At 36.0% G+C, this 19,582-nt stretch overlaps 1 protein-coding gene across 1 annotated transcript in view; it reads left to right on the top strand.

Moving 5' to 3' along the window:
• Positions 1-10,366, top strand: part of SLC17A6 (solute carrier family 17 member 6) — a 34,466-nt gene extending 24,100 nt beyond the window's left edge. The window contains exons 7-12 of the mRNA XM_075162794.1: positions 798-940; positions 3,373-3,522; positions 5,358-5,490; positions 6,212-6,322; positions 7,766-7,893; positions 8,247-10,366. Coding sequence (XP_075018895.1) covers positions 798-940; positions 3,373-3,522; positions 5,358-5,490; positions 6,212-6,322; positions 7,766-7,893; positions 8,247-8,579 — 998 coding nt within the window. The 3' untranslated portion in view covers positions 8,580-10,366. The remainder of the gene's footprint in view (positions 1-797; positions 941-3,372; positions 3,523-5,357; positions 5,491-6,211; positions 6,323-7,765; positions 7,894-8,246) is intronic.
• The last annotated feature ends 9,216 nt before the right edge of the window (positions 10,367-19,582 follow it).

Genomic DNA, 19,582 nt, shown 5'->3' with positions numbered 1-19,582 from the left:
AAAATACAGTCTAGAGAAAAGGACAATGAAAGAACAGAATTTAAAGGAGAGAGTAGGAAAGCAACATTATTAATAAGAAGAGAAGCTAGTTCATAGTGAAACCCTCATCGCTTCTAGTATAAGTAGTGTAAACTGCTATGCAGATCTGTAGAATCTCAGATCATGTAACGTCGCACTTTCGTCTACACAACTGTAAGTTTAGAGTACCTGCCCTGACTGAGATGTCCTGATTTTTAACTGAAGACTACATAACTTCATTCACACTAGTTGTGCTACCTTAACTTACACTGATGGAAAAAAATGTCCCAGAGGGGTTCATTCTGCAGTGTAAAATTGATGTGGATTGGGGGGAAACCTTATAGAAACTTAATAAACTCAGGAAGTGCATTCCTATGTTGAAAAGAATGCCACAATCTTGTATTTTGCAGGTAAAAATTTTAGTACAGTAATGAAGCAAGAGTGGCTTAAAGCAGAATGGAACTTCATTTACAGGCTGGTGAAATGAAATGGAAGCTGTTTCATTGCATTGCTTTGTACAAATTGATGTTAAAATATCAGTGAATATTCACTTACAGTGAAATCATTCTGTAAATGAAACAAAGACGACTTCACTGTGGTCCAGCTCTGCATGTATTTTGCACAAATATTGTTTGCAGGATCCGACTTTCTGTTAGAATGACTAAGTAGAAGAGCAGTAACAAAAATTGCAATCTAAATTTGTTATAATTATTCACAGATTTTTCCTTGATTGCTGCTTTACTGTGCATCTTTTTAAAATTTTTCTTTCCATTCCAAAGGGAGCTTTGGTATAGTCTGGTACATGTTTTGGCTTTTGGTTTCATATGAGAGTCCTGCAAAGCATCCTACGATCACAGATGAAGAAAGGAGATACATAGAAGAAAGCATTGGAGAGAGTGCCAACCTCCTAGGTGCAATGGAAGTAAGAATATTACGCACACACTTGTTTCCTATGAGATAGTAATACAATCCAAAGAAAAACAAATCGAAACAACAAAAAAAAATCAAACATCCTTTTTCTTTAAGACAGAAAAGCATGTTTCAAACAACTGAATTTTATTGGGGGTGGGGAGATCTGAAATCTGCTGATGGATTTCTGAGTGGAAATTGCTGCTGCACGAAAAGAATCATAGAATCATAGAATGGTTTGGATTGGAAGGGACCTTTAAAGGTCATCTAGTCCATCCTCCGTGCAATGAGCAGGGACATCTTCAACCAGATCAGGTTGCTCAGAGCCCCGTCCAGCCTGACCTTGAATGTTTCCATGGATGGGGCACCTACCACCTCTCTGGGCAACCTGTGCCAGGGTTTCACCACCCTTATTGTAAAAAATGTCTTCCTTATATCTAGTCTGAATCTACCCTCTTTGAGTTTAAAACCATTACTCCTTGTCCTGTCCCAACAGGCCCTGCTAAAAAGATTGTTCCATCTTTCTTGTAAGACCCCTTTAAGTACTGAAAGGCTGCAATAAGGTCTCCAGTTCTTCTTAGCAGATCACTCATGGAATTTATGTCTCTTTTTCTACTCCAAAGTATAAAGAAATCCCTACAGCTACATTTGAAATTGCAGCTTTATTGAGACGTTCATAGTACCTTGAGTTCAAGTGGTTAATTTCCCTCCTATATAATCCCTTCTGGAAGGTTTTCCTCTTCCTAAAAGTAAACTGGAGAAAAAGCACTACTCAGTGTCTCTTGAGGTCCTCAGAACATCAGGAAAAAAGCAAATCCTGACTATTCTATGTTTCATTTGCAAGAAAGACTGTAAGTTGCAACAGAGCTAGGAGAGCCATAGGAACATTCCCCATTGTTGTGGTAACTTTGCTGGAAACATGCTATCAAGCCTTTCATAATCTGACTTAGTTCTGTACTGGATTAGTTCTCAAGAACTAAAAAATCATCTATGAACTCAGAAAATTTTCTAGCCACTTAATAATCCTATCATGCTAAATAATAATTTTCTTATTTCTCTAACTATTGAAAAGCTTTAAAGAAACTATCACCATGCTTACTAACTTAAGAAAGTAAAAAAATTTTGGTTCTTAAGCCTCACTTCATCTGCTCAAATTTTTACACCTTCCATTCCCAGTAGACCCTCACTACCACTCTTCATTTTGTTTTCTAATTGGTCAGAACATTGGTTCTTGATTGAACTCAGGAATAAACCATTTTTCTCTTAGTAAAAAACATTTGATTCAAATTAAACAGGGAACTGGAAATATTACATTATTCTTTGATAGCTGACATTTTTAGGTGTTCTTGAGGGAGTGTCTGGGTTGATATTCAATAGCATTCAGCAGTGTTCATGTTTTCTTATAAGCGCTTTGGAAAATCTGACGTGAAATGAGATATTTCAAAGGATGTCCATATAATTCTCATTTGGGCTAGATAATTTCTGTCTATTTTTTATTGTTGCTTTTTAATTAAACATTTTTGGAAGTGATTAGTTTGTATCAATAGTTCAGTTGCTTCTAAAATTTTTCCCATAGTATCAAGTTAGCTTTTCTGGCTGGCTTCTCATTAATTAAGTCACACTTAATCCTTAGCTCTCACTTAAGTGTAATTTAATAACTATACAAGGTATTGCATATATCCATCTATGGGCTGTTTTTCTTTGAAGAAAAGCCAGTATTCAAATCAGCAGTAGGCTAAATTCAGCCTGAAACCTTGCTGAAGCGATTTTCAAACACTCATCTGGGTCTGTATTTGGATCCTGTATTTGGATCAACACAGATGGGCAGAACCCTGGGCTCATGGAGAGGTGCTAGGACTCAGCAGGATTGTAGTTCTGTCCATCTGTTATTTTTTTTTCATTATGCAATTCATTTTAAAAATACAATAAAACAAACAAAAAATATATTGAACAAGCAGTTTCAGCTGAGGCTTGATAGAAAAATTATTCAGAATGCTGGGATTAAGATTTGCATGCTAAAATATATGCTTAAAATAAATCTGGATGAAATGGTGTACTCACAGTGTAAAACCTGACTGTTGCCTCGTACACAGCAACATTGTCTTTTAAAGACATATTATTATTTTGGATTTTGTATAGTCATGTTTACATGACTGAGATAATGGCACTTGTACATGAGTGTTGTGATACAGCTAAGTATCACTGAGTTTCTCTACTTGTGCATTTTGTAGTAATTTTTACTTGTTTATGTTTTTAAATTAAATCTTGATCATCCAAATGTGAATGCATGTACTTTATGATAATTGAAGTCACTGGAATTCAGATACATAAAGCTGTGCATATATGAGCTTGTTGGAGTATAGGTAAAAATAACAGATAGGAAAAGGGAAGATAGATAGTTGATAATGATCAAAATGGTGACTGATCCCCCTTTCTATGTTTCAGAAATACAAAACTCCATGGAGAAAATTTTTTACATCTATGCCAGTCTATGCAATAATTGTTGCAAACTTCTGTAGAAGCTGGACTTTTTACTTGCTGCTTATAAGTCAGCCTGCTTACTTTGAGGAAGTGTTTGGATTTGAAATCAGCAAGGTATGTAAAAATAATGTAAAGCTTTTACCTTAGCCAAGTAAATATCAGAGCTACATTTGTGGTATTTATTAGGAGGAGGAAAGAAAAGTATTCTGCGTCTTTATCACGGGTTTACAAGTCTTAAATCCTATTCCTCCCAGTTACTGTTCCCTGACCAGCACATATAAGTGAAGTAACAACAATGCCAAGGGATTGGATAGAGGAAGGTGAAGGCAGGATGAGATTTAGTCATGATCTACTTGAAGCCATATTGCAAAAAGACCTTCAGTTAAGTGCTTGAAACCAGATCATGCATGGTATTAGAAAGGTATCAAGAGATCCATTACACTTCCATCCCTGACACCCAGGGGATGCAGGATCGCACCAAAGCTGTGAAAAAAGCATTGACGAGTGGCTCCATTTTTCCAGGTGCATTTTACAAAGCAGGACCACCAGGGAAGGACGATACAACTTGTCACCTTTCTATATCCCCCTTTAATGTGCTGAGAACTGCTCCCCCTTTTTCGCTTAAGAAAAGATGGGCTTCCATCTTTAGCTGGAAATATTTTAAGAAGCTTTGCTATGCTTGAGACATCATCTGTTATGCATGCAATAAGAATGGTCACATTCTATAGAATTAATCTAATCATTTCGTTCTACAAGATTTTTCTTAGGGTATATTCAAAGAAATGCGGAGCTTTGTAAACAATGACAGCAAAGTCAGTTTTCATCTGCTGTGGCTATGGATGCTCATAAATGAATAGTTATCATTTAGTCAGGAACACCTCAAAGCAGTAACTGCAATACCATAGTTACCTCATAGTTAATATCTGGCTTATTGGGAGAAACATCTATTAACATGAAGCTGGCTGTCACAACATAGTTGCCACATATATAAACTGCAGTGAAATACACAATTTCACAACTTTAATTGAAGAGTAGAGGAAACTTGTTTTCTTTTTGTTCTTATGGAGTCTGTCTGCTCTGCACGCTGATGTAACTCAAATCAGACGTCAGGCCAGACTGACACACTGTTCAGATAAGAATTACGCAAAACCCCCTGGGCGTAAGCACATGTTCAGATATACACAACAATCAGAATTCCCTATTAGAACAAAATGCCATGCATACTAAACCAAACTATCTTCAAGGCAGTTATGTTGACAGGAGATAGCAGGTGGCAGTTCGTGCCACACTCACTTTGAAGGAATGGTCTTCAAATATATTGTTATATTTTGGGACAGTCATCACAAAATTATTATGTCTTACTTTGCTAGTATGTACAGCATTTGGAATATTGTCAATGGATATCTAGTATCTTATCTTGCACTATGTACAGAGTTTCCCAGACATATCCTTTGCCTGCATGAAATTTGAAGCTTGAGGGATGGTCAGAAATCAAAGGCAAATGGCCATTATGCACATGAGGATAATCCACAGGGAATCTGTCTAGACACGTTAGGTTTGCTGGGCAATGCTATACCAAACATATCACCAACAGAAATGCAGCAATTCAGTTCAACACATTTAATCATAAATTTTCTGAAAAGAAAGGGCAAAGGGACTATAAGTTAGGGAAAAAACGACATTAGCTTAAATATAAACTGTGAAAACAATCTATAAACAGAAAGTGTCACGGCATCAGAGATTCTTAAAAACTCTGGCTGGTCCTTCAAAAAATACAATGACAACTTAAGATCACCAGTTTTGTTCATTTAATAAACCAAGTTAAGATTTTTAGTTTTAGCACATAGCCTGAAATTGAAGAGAAACAATTAGTTGCTGAATGCTTCAGAAAATGAAGAATCCATATTTTCTTATGGTTTATACTTTGCTACTTCTAATGATTATTTTAGGTGGGTATCTTATCTGCTGTGCCGCATTTAGTGATGACAATTATTGTTCCTATTGGGGGACAAATTGCAGACTTTTTAAGAAGCAGGCAGATTCTTTCAACCACTACTGTGAGAAAGATAATGAACTGTGGAGGTAAGTCTTCCTATTTTATGAAAAAGCTTCTTGTACAGATCCAATGTCCATATAGTATGCTGTATACAGTAAACAAACAAACTGCATGGTTTTATGTACTTATGAATCAATACTTTGTGCATTTGTTGGGCATTACAGATGTGGTTACTAAAGAAAAGTAAACACAGTTGTTCCTATTCCCAGTTTCAATATAGATGTTCGGTATTCGAAAAAACATTTAGTCTGTTAAAGAAACAGATGAGCTTTTGGGGGGTAATTTGCCTACCCTTAGCTACTCACTGAATCTTACCTCCTCATCTAAACACCCCCTGCACTAAGAGAGCCCAGACAACTACCTGAGATTACGTATCTGACTTCTGAGAGGTTACCTTCTAACTTCTGAAAGATTCTGAGCTGAATCCTGGCTGTGATAAGGGCTGCAAAATTCATAATCAGGTGAAGCGTATATTCCCATTAGGGTTGGCTGGAATGACCTATCCAAATCACAAGTATTTCTTTTCATCTTAAAACTGAAGTAACAATAAATTTGCATACAAAGAAAAAAATAAGGACTATTTGAGATAGCATGTGTTTTTTAGGGATGAAAGAAATACCTGATTATATTCCACTCTGAGGTAATGTTTTGCCTCTGTCTTCCTATGAAATATTACCATATCCTTAGGCCTGCAATATTTGAGAGGAAATTAAATCTGATGCCTGGTTTTCTTTATGATTTCCCCAGGTTTTGGTATGGAAGCAACTCTTCTTCTCGTGGTGGGATATTCTCACAGTAAAGGAGTGGCTATTTCATTCTTAGTGCTTGCTGTGGGCTTTAGTGGATTCGCCATATCTGGTAAGATTATATTACTGTTATTAGTAAATTATTTTATCCTAAGAGATAGAACATCTCATTTGGTTTTTATTCACTGACCGTAATTTAAACAAACCTCAGAATTCCAAATGACATTATTTATGATCATTACAAAGGAAAGTACAATCAGTACCACATCTTCTATATTAGATTATTTTTGTTGAAATACTTCAATCTTTCCCATATTCATTGCAGCAAATTAGACTTTCTTTTCAGTGAGGTGCTAATGTACACCATAGATTTTTATTGAAATCAAACATACAACATAAATGGACTGGTATTATACAATGATACCTAAATTTACATGTCTTTTTCTAAATGTAGGTCTTTTACTATTTTTTTCCACTGTATATTAGTTAATACTTTGTTAGTGTTCCATTTTTTATTACTTTGGGGCCTAATTACTAGGAATTTTTTTCTGATTTAAAATTCAGCTCTTCCTCTTTCCTGCTGATATATCACCTCTTTGCCTTTGCCTTTCCCAAACACAAGTCACCTGGCCTTCCCTTGTTTTCCCACTGTGATCTTCGTATCCTCTCCCATGCTGGTTCCTTATGTCTAAAACAGGCTCTCTTTTCTTTTGTGCCAAACATCTAAACTCTCCTTAATCAAATCTGTCCTTAATCCCACATATTCTGCAAGGTATCATGCCTGTTGTGTACAACTTGAAAAGTGTATTGCACTTTCTCTAACAGTTATCCATAGCATACTGCCTGCCTTTTCCCTTTTATTACCTTTATATATCCAACGATTTAATTTCTGTTTTCACTTACTTAAGTGTTTATTTTGGGGACAATGAGTTCTGTCACTTCAGAGAAGCATGTGTTTTTCTAAGATTATTTAAATAGTTACTGCATAAATTTGAACAGAATTAAGCTGCTGGAAATGCAAGAGAACAAACAAATATTTATAAAAATAATTATTAAATCATTTATATATACTGTCTTTTTACTCCCTTCATTTTACCACTCAAGAACAGAAGGGAACTCCCTTCTGCTGGTCTGTGTGACAAAAAGAAAAATGTAAGCAATAGGAAAGGAAAGTGGTACAAGCTGGAAGAAGAAATGACATGTTATTTACAGCATGAAATGGTCATGAATGACACTGCACAAATATGAACTTTCTCCCTGCCTAAATATCTTCTGGGTTCTCTACTCCACACAGTCACTACTGGATTTTTTTTTAAAACTGCAATTTTGGGAAGAAAATACATTTGGTATCCTTTTATAACATATTTTTAAAATAAAATGAAAACACAGAGTCTCGCTAGGAATATTTAACCATTAGAAGCCTTTTAGAGAAAAAGAAATACAATTAAACAGCCCAAATATGTCACCGTAAAATTGTCAAGTGATAGTATTACTTTTCAGAACTGAAGTAATGCTCTGCTTTCAGTATGAATGTTTGCTGACCTTTGTATTGCAGGATTCAATGTCAACCATTTAGACATTGCCCCGAGGTATGCCAGCATCTTAATGGGGATTTCTAATGGAGTCGGGACCTTGTCTGGAATGGTTTGCCCTATAATTGTCGGAGCAATGACAAAGAACAAGGTAAACGGCAATACAGTTTTCAAATCTTCCAGTTTAATACCATTGGTTTCAAGAAAAAGACCTTTCCATAGCACAACTTGCCAGAATATCCATATTAAAGTCTGGGACCTCTAGGGGATAGCATCTGGGAACTTGTAAATTTGAAGCATGCTTCACTATATGTTCACTAGGTCAGTTCTTTTGTAGGCTAACGAATAGTGATTTTTCAAAGGAAGAAATAATTAGAAATTGGACACTGAAATGTTTTAGTTGTGCTGACTGTCACTGCCTCAATCCCTAATTTAAATCTTTCTGCTCAGAAGAGTTAGATAAGTCTATGCACTAGTCTGATTTAGCAAATTTCTTCCTTACAGACACGTGAAGAGTGGCAGTATGTCTTCCTCATTGCTGCTTTAGTTCATTACGGAGGTGTTATATTCTATGGCATATTTGCTTCAGGAGAGAAACAACCCTGGGCAGACCCTGAACAGACAAGTGAAGAAAAATGTGGCTTTATTCATGAAGATGAACTTGCTGAAGAGACAGGGGACATTACTCAGAATTATGTAAATTATGGTACCACCAAGTCTTATGGTGCTACAACCCAGGTCAACGGTGGCTGGCCTAATGGTTGGGAGAAAAAAGAGGAATTTGTACAAGAGGAAGTACAAGACTCATACAACTACAAGGAAGGAGATTATTCATAACAAACCTAAATATTGGGTATATTTTGTAGTGTTTGTGATTAAATTCATTGTGATTGTTTGCACACAGAAATAAAATGTGGTATAAACATGTAAACACATATCAAACAGGAAGGTCTTACTGTAAAAAAAAATCCATTAAAGTGCAATCTGTATGAGTTGTGACATGTCATCACTTTCATTAGGTTATATTTGTTCTATAAACATTAGAGTTTTAAGGGTTTACTGGTCAAAACTATAGAGGCAATTAGATACTTTCAGTATACAAGAGCTAAAACTCATAACTAAGGATTAAAGCACAACTAAGCAACCAAGTTGGCACATCTAATGCTCTTTTTAGAAAGCCAAAATTACTTGATCATTAAAAATGCACTTATATATTTGTTACACTGTATTGAAAGAGATTGTGTTAAATACACATGTTTACTCAGTGCAATGTGGGAATTGTGTGTTTAGTCTAAGACAAGAGTTTTCTTAAAGAAGAAAGGTTGAGTCCTAGGCATTTACAAAGGATTGATCCAGTTCCTTTAATGGTAATTGTATCAAGCCTAAAGAACAAATAGGGCATATTGTATGTTTATTGTGATTACATGCTGCAGGCTACTCTGTGATGAATAAAGGAATTATCTAGGAGTTTTATACTGAATGTTTGGGCACAAATTCTTATTTCTATTCTTTACAGAATCTTATGAAATTGTAGGCATTGTCATGTTCTTCCCTGCATTTATCAGCTAATATAAAACCAATATATAATGTTAAGTCTGACTTTTCATGCAGACTGTCAAATCCCTTTATCAAAAAACAAGCTTTATTATTCTTTTCTTTGCAGTATATTCCAACTTTGTACTGGTGTCTTTAGAGAGAGAGAAAAAACCAATATAACCTAGAAAAAGTTATAGTCTTTTACAAAATTCCAAAGATAAATTTACTATGAGCAAGTAGCCCTATGAAAAAGGATGTATTTGTTTTGCAGAATATTTTGAAGCCAATAGAAGAAACAGAGAATAATTTAACCCTTATTCTTCCCTTAATAGCTTTCATATTTTTACACATCGTGCCACAGTTGTATACATAGATATAAGTTTATTGAATATACTGTAATTATAGAAAATGTTGCTATTTTAGAAATCCCTGAAATAAAAAATGTATTTGTCTTTCAATTAAATCTGATAATAATGGACACTGAATATGAGTAACATAAACTCACAATAAACCAAAGTGGCAAATAACTAGTGTTGGGTTGAAAGAAGCCAACAAGCATCACGCTTGTCTTTTTAGCATAACTCAACAGTGACTGCAACATTAGTGTACCAAGCAATAAGTGCAATGCATTACAAAGTGCATAACCTTCTAGACTATATATTAACCTTCATTTAGCTTGTTGTATATATTTGGGGTTGTTGGGATTAAACCAAACTGAACCAAACTGAAGTTAGCAACACCAGACCACTTCTTAATACTCTAAAATGACAACAATGATCCATTTCTTAATTCAATCAAATGATTATTATTGTATGTAATAATCCATTCTGGATTCTTGGTCTGTTCATTGTATTGTGCTAGTGATTGGAAACCCTGCTACCGCAATATACAACTTGAGGATTGTTTCTTCTCCTTTTTTTTAATGCAAACCATACCTTGACCTTAAGAAAAAAATATTTTGCTTTGTGCCTCAAAGTGATGTAAAATGTGACCATAGCTTTTGCTGTGTTTAATGAAAAAGATGTGGACTGTGTCACTTTTGTTGCTGCAAAAAGTGTTAATAAAATGCTCTATTTATCCTTTTATATAAAAAAAGAACCATTGTAGTTTCTTGTAATTTTAGATGCACTTTAATATAGATGATTAAAATTATAGTCACTGCAGAACAAATTCTGCTATCGACATGGAGATAATATCTTATGTCCCAGCTGAGAGGTATGCTGAAGACCCAATGTCCTGCATTGTCTGCTCTCTCCTCCAACCATGCACAGTTGTGTGGTGGGAGAGGCACCTAATTCTAGATTGCTGTTCCTCCTCTCATAAGGATGGCTGGAGTAGGCGTGGAAGAGAAAGGAGCAGGAGGATCAATGTGCTGGCCAATGCAGCGAAACAGGGGAAGACAGACTAATCTATGTTAGCTAAAGAGCTGGCGTGGATCAGCATTCTCTAAAGAAAATGAAAAGCATCACAGACTGCTGATCTTGGAATTTGTTTCCTTTCTTGCTCCTGCAACAAGACTCCGTAACTGAAACATAATGTTACTTTCCATCCAACTTTGGATAGACCCTAGAGGAATCAGTAAACCCAATAAAATTCAACAAACCCTATATTAAAAGTACGAACAAAATTTTCTAACAAAATTTTTACTCTTCAATGATTTTCTATCACCAAATAGAAGAATGTAGAAGCACCGAACTGAACAAAAGGCTGCAAAACACTAGATAGAACAGTAATGGGCCCAGTGTTTCTCACCACTAGACTAGCCGTCATGAGATGCTGAGTCAGTTAACACACAAAGTTACTGCTAATTGTTTTGATGGACTGGTGTGATGTTGCCATGGAAACTTCCTGAAAGATTCAAAAGTGGGATAAATAGAGGCTGTAGAAGTACGGTTGTATTTATCATGGTAAGTGGACAGCTCAGAAAATGAAAACTAATTAACAAAATCAAAAGCAATTCTTCTTACTTTTCAGTCTAATCTAACAGGTTCTCTATCTTCTGAAATTGTTTCAATAATTTTCTTTCATTAAATACAGGTAATTTTTTTTTTATTAGCTGGACACCTTTTAATTACTTAGAACAAAGGAGAGACTTTAACCTAGGCATTAGCCATTGCACTGTTCAGCCATGCACAACTCAGTGGGAACTCAATAATTGCCTTTAAATGCTACACCACTCTAAGATCTTCTCTTTCTAGCTCTCTGCTTCTGCTTTGACTCCTGTACTTCCTCTTTAAATGGCAGTGCAGAGGAATCCGTTCTTCTGGGAAGGAAGAAGAAAAGGAAATGGAGAAAATAATTGGGTTTTTGCAAAGGATGATTAAGTGAAGACAAGTAGCAACAGCTGGATCTGTTTTAGGGAAAAGGAGCGTTGAGGGGATATCACCCTTCATCTAAACTCCTATATTTCTTCTCAGGAAATACGTCTATGTTTCTCCCTTGCTACTTCATTTTATAAAGTAGCATTGCTAAAATACACCTCTTCAGCCTCTTCTGAACTGTGCCCTTTCTGCCCAGAGATTTCTTTTCTGCACTCGGATTCAAAAGCTAGCTCTGCAGACGTGTTGCACTTGTATGGCACAACGTTCGTCTTTTGGAACTCTCAGCAGCTCAAATATCCCCGTTTATCAATCAGACTGTGTTCACAGTCACTTGATTGTTTTGTCCTGTCACCTATTTCTGTTCTGTTCCCCTCTCTGGTACTCTCTGCTCACTATGTTGAAAAAAAAGGAAAGGAATTGTTACTCACACTTTTATTTATCAGTTAATTATCTTTCCAGTGAAGAACAATAAGTAAAAGGAAGGGGTAGAATCCAGGCTCCATTAAAATCGTTAGAAAAGCTTTGAGTTTAGATGGGCTAGAATATCACCTCAATGTTCACCTTTACGTCCTCAAATGATTTCATACAGACAGTATCACTCAACCAGTGACAATTTTTTAAATATTTGAATCTGCATTGGTCAGATCCCTTCTGTTAACACATACTCTTTGTTGCAGAGATAAAGCTATCATAAAGTGCTCTTTGCTTTCAGAAGTGATCATGAAATTCAATGGACCAAATTTCATAAAAACACTTTTCTATGGGGGAAAAGAAATCCTCAAGGTAAAGGTTGAATAACAGTGACAAAAGAATATCTGCAAATATGAATGAAGTCCTCTTTCAGCATGAAGCTAGGAATAGGAATGAATGTGGAAGTCAGAATAAATGTCACAGTTCAAAGCCGTACTGTTAGAAAGATAACATCACAGCCTTAGTTGCTGCCTCTGAAAGATGAAATGTTTTGTTCCTTTCAGGATAAGCTGTGAAGGAGTTTGAAGGCTAGTCTAAGTCTAGATTAACCACTTAACAGCGGCTGCTTTTCTACTTATTTTGAATTTGTCTGTGTTTTTTTCTTGAATAATTTTCATTGCACTGGGAGATTTAAGAGTAAATAATCAAAGGACCTAGAACTACATATCTGACCTAGTCAGATATTTTAATTAGATAGCTATGTATATCCTCTCTGATCCAGCTAATGTGTCTGATGTTGTTATTCTAGCTTTGCTTTTTCACTTTGTTGTAACCCAAAGCATGGCAAAGAATTTTTGTACATATTTACATATGTACAACTACTGAAGCCTGTGTACTTAGTTATACTGAGGACAAGGGCTTAGACAGTATCTTCCATGTTTGAGAATTAATGTTACAAAATTATTATTGGCAAATGCCTCCTTGGTAAGGCTTTTAGCATTAGAAACATATAATCCTTGCAGTTTTTGCTTTAGGTGAAGCCACATTCTCTCAAATGCCATGGGTGAGGCATTAGAAAGCAATACAAAATAAGATTTTGAGCAAGTCCAACCTCTTATCTATAGGCTGTTATCTATAAGAAAGCAAGTAGAGAATAAGTATGAAAGGCAGATGTAATGTCAAGCATAAAATATAACAATAAGCTAGAAATTACAGGAAAAAAAGTGTTGTAAGAAATTTAAGGAAAAGCTTATAGAAGAGCTGCCAAATTTCCTCACTTTTGCTCATGGCAGTAGTGAGAAGGGAAAAACTGAATATGAAGTCCTAAATATCTGGTCTACCCTATCCTGAGTCTAAAGCATGATGAAAGGTTGGCTCAGAAGCTGATTACCATGTTCTTGCTGCACCCTACCTTGTCCTAACATAGTTTCTAACACATTTCTCCTTCAGGGCCATGAGGGCACTTTTGGGCCTTAGTTGCCCTACTATCCTGCCCTGGGACCCCCATTTGCACCCCCATCCATGACCCAGGAGCCCCATTTCAGCTGAGGCCTGGGCTTCCCTGTCTCTGCTCTGTCTCCTGAATACAAGTTGGATCTATGTTTTTTCCTTGTCTCCAGTCCTGCCTCTGGCCCACATCATGTTGCTCCTGAGAGGGCTCTCTGGATGCACCCTGGACCTGGTTCATTCCTCGCTGTCTCTGGGACTGCTGCTGGAGCTAGCACCCTGCTCTGCCCATGCTGCTCAGACCCTGTGGGCCTGCACCCTGGTCAATAACGGCACAGCCAGCAGCTGGGTCACCCTCGGCTCGTGGCTCATTTCCCCAGTGAGCTGCCCTTCCTGCCCCTCCTGCTCCCTGTTGGATACTTCTGACACTTGGTGTTGTATTGCTCATCTTGACACTTCCACCATCACATTTTCCAGGTCACAAATGTAGAATTTTCCCCATAGCAGGAACTTAGTATTTAGTACTTACTTAAGTTGATATAATTAAGGTTAATAATATTTCTAAAAGTATGAATAGCCTAATAAAATTCCCCAATTTAAGGGATCGCCTTGAATTCAGAATGTACTTTTTCAGAGCGTCTTTGTTCTATCTTGAAAAAGAAATATGAAAAAGAGCTTCCCTTGAAGAATGGAATTTCCTTCATTTATTCAAACGGTTGCACTCCTTCTACCAGGGTTTTCAAGCTTCCTGTGCATCACACTTACTGAAAAATCTGAACTGATTAAGTAGGACATGCACAGTAAAAATGATACCAGGAAACGTTGGACTTACTATTTCCATGCCATGCAGATGAATAGCACATGCACTGTAAAAATGTGTCAAGGTCCACACAAACAGTGTCTGGTTTAAGTCAGTGTTCAGAAGATGCGAGTGGATGGCTGGATGTCCAAGGATCCAGAGAGACGAAAAGATTCCTCATATTTTGAAAAATATTTCTGTGTGACACAAGAAGTTGTATCTAGAAGAATCCAGATACATGATAGCCCTACTCACTTATTTACTTCTCTCCACCTTTCTGTAGCATCTGGGAAGGTCAGCAAATCAAAGTGAAAGGCCACTATTATGCCAAAAACAGATGTAAAAAAAAAAGCAAAAATGATGCTTGGAAGCAGAAAATGAACTAGTTAAGAAAGCTTTTCAAAAATAAAGGATAGCATTGTTAAAGTTGGAAGATTGCCATTTAATTAGAGTTTGTCTTGTATAATCAATTAAACATGTCAACACTGGATAATTGCCATAGATGGCTAGGAACTAAATAAGTTTGTGAGGAAGGTATGATAATTTTCTTCAAGATAAACATCAGAACAATTAGCAGAACTGCTTTCATTTTAATCTGGAAAGTTACAATGTTATTTTCTTTTTTGTAAATGTTGGTTTGTGGAATTAAAATTGTATCAAATAAAGACAAGGTCAACCAAATCTCAACTTTTTTCTCAGTTGTCTTTTTCTGTGCAGTTATGTCTGATCATAGGATCAATAAAGCACAAACTGTTTACCCTGTATAGATGAAGCACCAAACTAAATGTGATGTATGAAAAGATGCTTCTCAGCATGTACAAGTCTTACACAGAAAATCACAAGGCAGCACCGTAAGGTGAAGACTGACCATCTAGCTCTACTTTAGGAGTCCTGAAGACAATGGTCCACAGTTATTTCTTGACTGGTAGTGTGATGGTATATAATAGGATGGGACTATGAAGAAATGGACTGATTGCTTTCTGAGTTAGTATTCTCCATTGCACGGACATGCAAATCCCAATTACTGTTGACATATGCCATTTAATAATAAAAATATAATAATTATCTCAGCCTAAAATATAAAAGAAGAGCTAATTCATATAACACGTATGTATACATCCTCCAAAAACTTTTCAGCTCATTTTAAGCATCCTGAAAATTAAATACATTAAAAATTAAATTAAATCTATTAAATATTTTAAACAAAAGTTGTGTACCAGGAAATATAATTTTGATTCCGCCCCCCCCCATTTCTCTTATATCTCAATCATACCTACCCATTTACAACCAGATCTCTCTTTCTTTTTCAGATATGGTCTGGGTCATGCTGAGAAGCTTAAAATTTGACTTTTTCATAAATCAATACACCTTTCTGTCAAATGAAATAATCATTTTTATATACTGAACACATTTCAGTAATGAATGAGACAGAAATGAAAATGTAGGAAACCAGAATTACCTCCTTAGGGCAATCATTTCAAAGGACAACTTTTTTTTTTTTTGTGTCTATGTTTCCTATGAGTAAAAAGAATAGGCATTAAAAAGCATTTTCTAGTTAATCTATTTTCTTATCTTAGAATGTCTTTATCGGCCTAGAAATGTGTTCATTCAATGCCAGCCTTACTGCAACTGTCGTTTACTGTTTATATTACTAAATGTAAATACTCCATATTTTATTTAGAATAAAATCCTTTGGGCTATGAGTGGTTTATTTGTTCTTGTGCTTTAATTTGATGTGAGAGGACACAAAACCTGCTTAGTAGAAAACATACAAGCTGAAATAATTACTGTAGAGTGGGAATACCAGCATTATTTAGCATTTAACTATTGGCACTCATTTAAGATCTATTCCCTAACTGATACTTTAATGCACAGACCACGAAACTTTGGAGCATTGGGCCCTATACTCTATCAAAATACCCAGTTTTGGTATTTTGCTCCCTATGGAGACAATGTGATTTGAAGACATTGACTTCAATACAAGGAAGATAAACTAAGTTTCTCAAAATTTCCACTGTCACGCCCATGAACACGGCGCTATGTAACAGCCACCTTGCAAGCCCTGAAATTCTGTTCTGGAATAGGCACCGCCAGGCAGGGGATTATCTGCAGTGCTGCTTCTCACTAGGTTTCAGTCTATACTCCCATTTAACAGACAGGAAGAACTGAAACTATATAGAGAATATAGAGAAAGCCCTAACTATATTTTCCTCAAATTCAAAACTTCTGACATTTGTTAGTTCTCTGTCAGAATGAAAGCTTTATCTTCATAGGACTTCGCAATGAAAGCGGATCAGCTCCAGAGTAGTCCTGGGCTACGGCTGCTGCTGCAGTGAATCAGAGCCTCAAATGTAAGCCTCTCAGGCAAACTTTCAAATCCTTCTGTCAGTGAATTGATCTTCTGCAATCTCCTGATCTCTTCTCTTTACTTAGCATGAGTTGGTAAGAGTATTTGAAACAAAGAGAAATTATGTCTTTGTGACACAGAGTAGAACTGGGGGAGGTACAGCTCCTGGTCACCGAGCGATGTATCCGTGTCTGCCTGCCACGGCACCCAAACAGCAGATGTTCCAGAAGTTCTGATTCCAGCACCAGTTAGGTAATAAACCTTAACGCACACCTAAGTTTCTGTCAGTAGCGACAATGGTAAGTCACATAAGACAGACAATCCCACAAAATAACGAATGAAACAACCTAGAAGCATTATTCATCGGAAAAAAAACCCCTATTTGACTAATAAGTGAACCTGGAGGCACTGCTTATTTTCTTTTTTGTTATTGATTCATTTAATCTTGTGAATCGATCACTTTCAGTTATGTTATAAAAATGAAATAGCGGATCATATGTAAGTTGATTAACAGCAATATGTTGGTAGCATGACTTAATCATTCCCTGTGGAATTACTGTTTCCTTTCTTGTTTCTTTCATTTCAAGCAACTTTGGCTTTCTTTTTCTGCAGAGAAATCACAAATCATCTGATTCGTCCAGAAATAATCTCATAAAAATAATCAAAAAGGCATACAGAAAAAGGAAAGTGTGAGAAAGAATGAGACAGAAAAGAATCCTCCAGCTGACTAAGGGGAAAGATTTAAAGGTCACCATCAAAACAGGCTGCAAAACCAAACATCAGAAAAGACAATAAAATCAATGAGCAAAATTGTATTGTTGATGTTTGAAAGTTAACTGTCTTAATAACAGACTATAGACACGTGTTGTATTCAAACACTTCTGGGAAACCTCAATCGCTTCCAAAATAAAAGGTCTATGTAATTTTTATTAGGAGCTAATGTTTCTTTTAAAAACATTATTGATGTGCATATGTTAGAGTTTATACGGACAAAAAGCGTTTATAGAGTAGCTTGAAGCCTGACATCCCCTTAAGTGTGACTTTTCTTCTGTTGCCTGAATAAACAGCGTAGGACCCACTGAGACTGTGTGTCATCTGCAGTGAAATGGTGTTGATCTCCCGGGGAAAAATGCTGGAGTCCGTCATTTCATTTGTTGTGTGTGGCCATTAATTTAATTTGTGATTACAAGCAAAGTACAGGAAGATATATACAGATGAATAATTGATCTGCTTTTGGGCACTAATTAGAACGGTTTACAGTTAATCTCTAAAGCACTCTTTATCTTGTATGCAATAAAAAGAAAAACAAATTTAATTTGTCTTCTGTTGTTCTTGTGATTAATTGAATGTATGAAAATAAATCAGCATTATATTCCTAATAAGACATTTGCGAATGAATATTTTGGTTTGCAGACATCCTTCTCCTTATTCTATATCTGTAAAAAGAACAAAGGTTGTCAGTAACAACTTTGACCGGAGGCAGGGATTGGGGTAAATTTAGCTATATGCTAATATTTCATTTGCTGCAGATTAATTGCTTTACTAAGAAAATACAGTAAAAATGAAAAAAACTGATATTTTATAGTAATAAAATAGTAATTTAGTGTATGATTATATACTGACAATATCTTTCTCCTTTTCCTTTCTCCTCCCTCACCTCTCTGAGCTATGATATGACATTTGCTATCATATGGCAGCAAAGCTGAAGCTCCATTGAAAGCTTCTACTGAGCCTGTGCCGTTGTTAGCTGTGTGGGCAGCGTTGCTGCAGTAGTGCTCCTTTCTTCCCTCTGGCAGGAGAAACAACAGTTTCAAAGAACAGCTTTGGGCATAGACAGTTTAAAATAAGGAGCCTGATTGCCTGTGCTGCCAGCACAAATTTCATGTCACACTTTATCATTAGGTATCACTTCCAGGTAAGCAAAACCAGACTTTACCAAGCATCATCTTTCAGCAGGATCCTCTCTTATTAATTCATTTTTATATTGTTTTTAAAGGCAACATGTTTTAGATGATCCTCCATTTTGATATGACACAAAAAATGTGACATAATCTGTATATTAAATGAGAGAATTGAAGATGTCTATATGAAATAACAGTTCTAATCTGTTTATCTTTGTTACTTTTAAAACTCTATTAATGCTAATTGAATTCACATTATGGTTTTTGCATTAACATTGACAATTACCTCACTACTTAGTATTGGTAGATTTATTATACCTTAAAGAACAGAAAATCATCTCTCCTTTTTCTCTTGAGGCTTAAAAGCCAGTTTAAAGTCCACAGACAGAAGAATAAACATTCCTTGTAATTCCTCCTGCCTTCTACCGCCTCCAGATGATGCTCAGACATCAAACTGAGCATGTGCAACATACACTTGCTAAAAATTCTGGTTGCTACACTATATGTTTGTATGTGTATACATATGTGTGTGTATAAAGATGTAAGATTGCAAAGACAAGTATGAACAGTTAGGAGACATCAAAATTAAAATTTGCATGTACAACCCTAATCGGCTCCTTTTCCACATATATTCTGAAACAATGCACAATGAACTAATGTATTTTTCCATGAGACCTCCATGTCACTCAGTACACAAATGAATACATAAAACTAATGAGCAGCTATTGAATATGTCGCTTTCTCCTCCTTGTTCAATGTTATCACCCCATTTAAATCATGATTTGAAGACAGAATGATTAATTTCCTTATTTACTCTTCAGTAATACTCATCACTACAGATCCTAGTGGATCTTCAGACATTGATCCACATTTCCTCAGCACCTATAATGTAAGAGGGCCTCACTTGCACGCTTAGGTAGAGAACTAGATCAAAAAATGAAAATTATAACTAATTTATAGGGCACAAATTTGAGAGTTTTTAATCCTGATTTTTCAGAAAAATTGGCGATAAATAAAACTACATAAGTTTATAGTATAGCCTCCCATATCGGCTGCAGTTAGAAATGCCCTAATGCTGT

Source organism: Calonectris borealis, chromosome 14 (genome assembly GCF_964195595.1).
Source record: "Calonectris borealis chromosome 14, bCalBor7.hap1.2, whole genome shotgun sequence".
Lineage (NCBI taxonomy): Eukaryota > Metazoa > Chordata > Aves > Procellariiformes > Procellariidae > Calonectris > Calonectris borealis.
The sequence above is the reverse complement of the archived record's forward strand: the minus strand, read 5'-3'. Positions and strand labels throughout refer to the sequence as shown.